The sequence below is a fragment of the Anneissia japonica genome, unplaced genomic scaffold (assembly GCF_011630105.1).
Source record: "Anneissia japonica isolate Jap-2015-1 unplaced genomic scaffold, ASM1163010v1 scaffold287740_len772037_cov194, whole genome shotgun sequence".
In the NCBI taxonomy this organism is placed as follows: domain Eukaryota; kingdom Metazoa; phylum Echinodermata; class Crinoidea; order Comatulida; family Comatulidae; genus Anneissia; species Anneissia japonica.
This window is the reverse complement of record NW_022736571.1, coordinates 763394-767095: the sequence shown is the minus strand read 5'-3', so window position 1 is coordinate 767095 and position 3702 is coordinate 763394. Positions and strand designations below refer to the sequence as shown.

Below are 3702 nucleotides of genomic sequence, written 5' to 3'. Positions count from 1 at the left end.
AAAGAGCTGCCAGTGTAAGAAAGTTTCCCCAACCGAATTTGTGGCCTTATGCTATCTATGTTAAAGCCCTAAACAACTGGGCCACTGAGCTTCTTGAAAATTTTTAATGGCAATAATATTAATAATTAATATAGATTACCGTGCAGTATACGGGGAAAACAGGGAAACAACAATTTGATTTGAGTTTTGATTTTGGTTGAGATACAAAACTGATGTAAACTAAAGTTAAACAGCTAGGAAGAGTGAGATATTAATACATATATTATTCCACTCCGTTATTCTGTTATACGAGGATTCTTTCTGTTTACACAAAAGGGGCTGCATCATAATTGATACTTGGCAACGACGGAAGTAATATTGTGTTCTAAGCATATATATGGAAAGCCCTTCTAAGAGGTACGGTCAAAACAAATTTGAAGAATATTTGTCGCCATATAGTAGGGAAATATTAATAATAATGACATTAATTGTAAAAATTCTGATGAATGTTATAGGGTGATGTTTTCCTATCTGACGTGTTATCGTACTAAATACTCAGTACGTTCCCAATACTTGCAAAAAAAAAAAAAAAAAAAAAAAAAAATAGTGAATGATTTCGTGGAAGTCGAGCCTACGACCATACATCGAAATGATAAATGTTAATAATAATTATGATGATGATGATGATGACAATACTGTAGGTATTATATAATAGGCTTATAATATAAGACAATACAATATAAATTTCTGACGATAATATAGCAAAAATAAAAAAAAGAACGACCATTTTTTAGCATAAACATGATAATTATAGTAATAGTAATATGCCTACTAATAATGATGACAATGATAATGATGATGATGATAATCATAATAATAGTAATAATAATAATAGTTATAATAATATTGATAATAATAATAATAATAGTCTATGTTGTACATTGGATTTTAAGAATAAACTGTTCACAAAAGAAAAGGCTGCCATACACTGGCTGCAATACAAAGAATACATAATATTGCTCAAATTCCAACGATTGAATTTATGAGATAACCAGACATACAACCTACTTTGTAAACTCCTTTGGGTATAGAGACCTCCACCTTCCTCCACACTCTCCCTCTGCCTCCCTTCAGTGACCAGATTGGACTGCCTGTGTCGGTGTCATTGTATAAAGCCAAAATAGATAGCTCAACCTCGTTAGGTTGCCCGGTCACTTGGTAATAAAATGATATACATTTGTAGTTTTTGTTGGTCAAGACAGGAGACCGCAAATGACCGTCTTTAACTGAATACCTTGTTTTCATGAACGCATATCTGCCTGGAAAATGTATATATGTATATATAAAGAAATACAGATTAGTGTGACCTCCATATATAATATATATTATCTCCCCCCATTTGAAGACCACTTTGAAATCGGGCTTATAATGGTCCTTAGCAGCTTTGGTCTCTAATTAGAATCTCTTTAACTAAAGACATTTCTTAGTATTCACATATCGTTCTACCACAATCTCCATTACAGTATTACTACCTTTCTACTAAAACTATCAGTAGACCTGTCACGCCAAAATGGGTCAGGGCCAAAATTGGTCCGGGGGACCGATTTCGGACCAATTTTGGGCGCCATTATTAGTCCGGGGAATCGAATTTGGCCGCTAAAATTTGCCCGGGGACCGATTTTAGCCGCCAAAATCAGTCCTCCTTGGATAATATTGGTCCGGCCAGGACTAGTTTTGGCTTAGCCAAAATCGTTCCGCCTACGCCTGCTTCAGTGCTACACTATACGGGTCTCAACCAATCACAGCACAGTTAGTGGTTACTTATCGGTCCGCATAGAGAGAAAATCTTTTGGTGGGAAAATTGAAATTGAACGACCAATCAAAAGATGATGGCTTAAGTCCAATCTGAAGCCTATTTCGTATACACCCCTCAGTATAAGATGTACCGTATTTCACAGTTGACTTTACTTCGTAGGAAAAAGGCTGGTACGTTTTAGTATACAAATAGACAGATATATATATATATATATATATATGTATATATATATTATATATGCATGTATATTTATAATTAATATATATATATATATATATATATATATATATATATGTATCTCTACTGAGATCCAGCCATTGTTTCCCACAGCATTGTTGTTTTCCAGTATTTTGCCTTTTAATCTATATATATATACTATGCTATATGATGTTAAATGTCAATTGAGATATTTTAAATAAGTACATCTCCCTCAATTAATTTAAGCTTAATGTAGGAACTACAAATAGTAAACCCCACCCACCCCGCCATGAAATCCATATCGAGGTGGTCTACACTTGACCAGCGGTCCGATATCCAAGCTAGTGCTCGTATCAATAATCTTAGAGGCGGTCTAAGGCGTGTCTAACCGCTTTTCACGCCGGAAATGTATAAAATAACTACGCATGATTTTGTGCCCGGGCTAGGATTCGAGAACAAAAATATTGTTTTCCTGATAACTGTGAATTGAAATCAATAGCAAGTGGTTTACACTAGACTGGCGGTATGATTTTGTAGCCTAGGGCTAAGATGAATCATGGGGAGGAAGGCGATGGCCCATGAATACACGTGTTTTTTCTAGGCCCAGACTCGATTTTGTTTAGATTTTAAATGAATCAACCATTCTAGTGCTGCGTATTATTAATATGGTCTAAGTGCAAAGCAAGCCATAGATAGCAGCGTGAGATCGAAGTTGATATGTGTTTTTTTTTTTGGAGGCTGTAGTGTGAAATAGAGGTTAAGTGTAAGATCCTGTAATGTTTGTTTGTTTTCTCATGATTCTAGCTAGAGCATAAGCAATAATATATCACGGGTGATATTAGATTAACACGATATTTGGTATGGCCAATCGTTAGGTTGGGTTAGGAACGAATTAATACTAGTTATGTTAGAAATGCCGTACTCTCTTCTTCCTTCCTGCTCTCATCAACTGATTACAGCACAGTGAGTGCTTACTAATCCTTCCGCATAGATTTTGAGGGAAAAAGCTTTTGGTGGGAAATTAGAAATTGAACGACCAATGAAGATGAAGGTGATGGGTTAAGTCCTATTTTGCATACATCGCCGTATAGGCTACAGCAGTTGCTGCTGTATGCGAGGGAATTCATTTGATAGCAGAGGAGGCTCGTTTTTAGTCCAGTCCGAAATGTAGCAATATCAGAGGTTGCACTTTTTTTTTGCTATATTTTTGAAAAAATTGAATATAATGTAGAGTAGACATTGATAAATCAAAAAAGTATGTGCAACATTTTTTTTCATACGTAAGGGGGTTTGCTTTGACGTTTTTGCTGAAAGGTGGGTTGTACCATATGATGTTCCTTTTTCTTCTGGCTTTTGAGCTGTTTGTAGGTGGTTTTTCGTATTTCATCTTGTGTTGAAATCCGCTGTCCCTTAGTGTTTTTGGTAGTCGGGGGCTACTTTGAAAAGTTGCTTCTGAATCGGAGTTGCTTGATATTCTTTTATTGATTGAAGAGGGGATTTGCTTGAAGATGGATGAAGGGTGGTTTGATCGTTTATCCACGTATAGTAATTTGTTGTCTGGTTTGGTGAACGGAGCATAGGATCACCAAACACAACATCAACATCAACATCGAGCACTATACGTTACCTGAACTAACAACTTTATATTCATTTATATATATATATATATATATATATATATGTATATATATATATATATATATCTACAT

The 3702-nt window shown here is 35.2% G+C and overlaps 1 protein-coding gene across 1 annotated transcript in view; it reads right to left on the bottom strand.

Annotated features, from left to right (window-relative positions):
• Nucleotides 1–999: 999 nt before the first annotated feature.
• Nucleotides 1000–3702, bottom strand: part of LOC117116807 (MAM and LDL-receptor class A domain-containing protein 1-like) — an 11550-nt gene continuing 8847 nt past the window's right edge. Inside the window, exon 2 of the mRNA XM_033260900.1 lies at nt 1000–1298. Coding sequence (XP_033116791.1) covers nt 1000–1298 — 299 coding nt within the window. The remainder of the gene's footprint in view (nt 1299–3702) is intronic.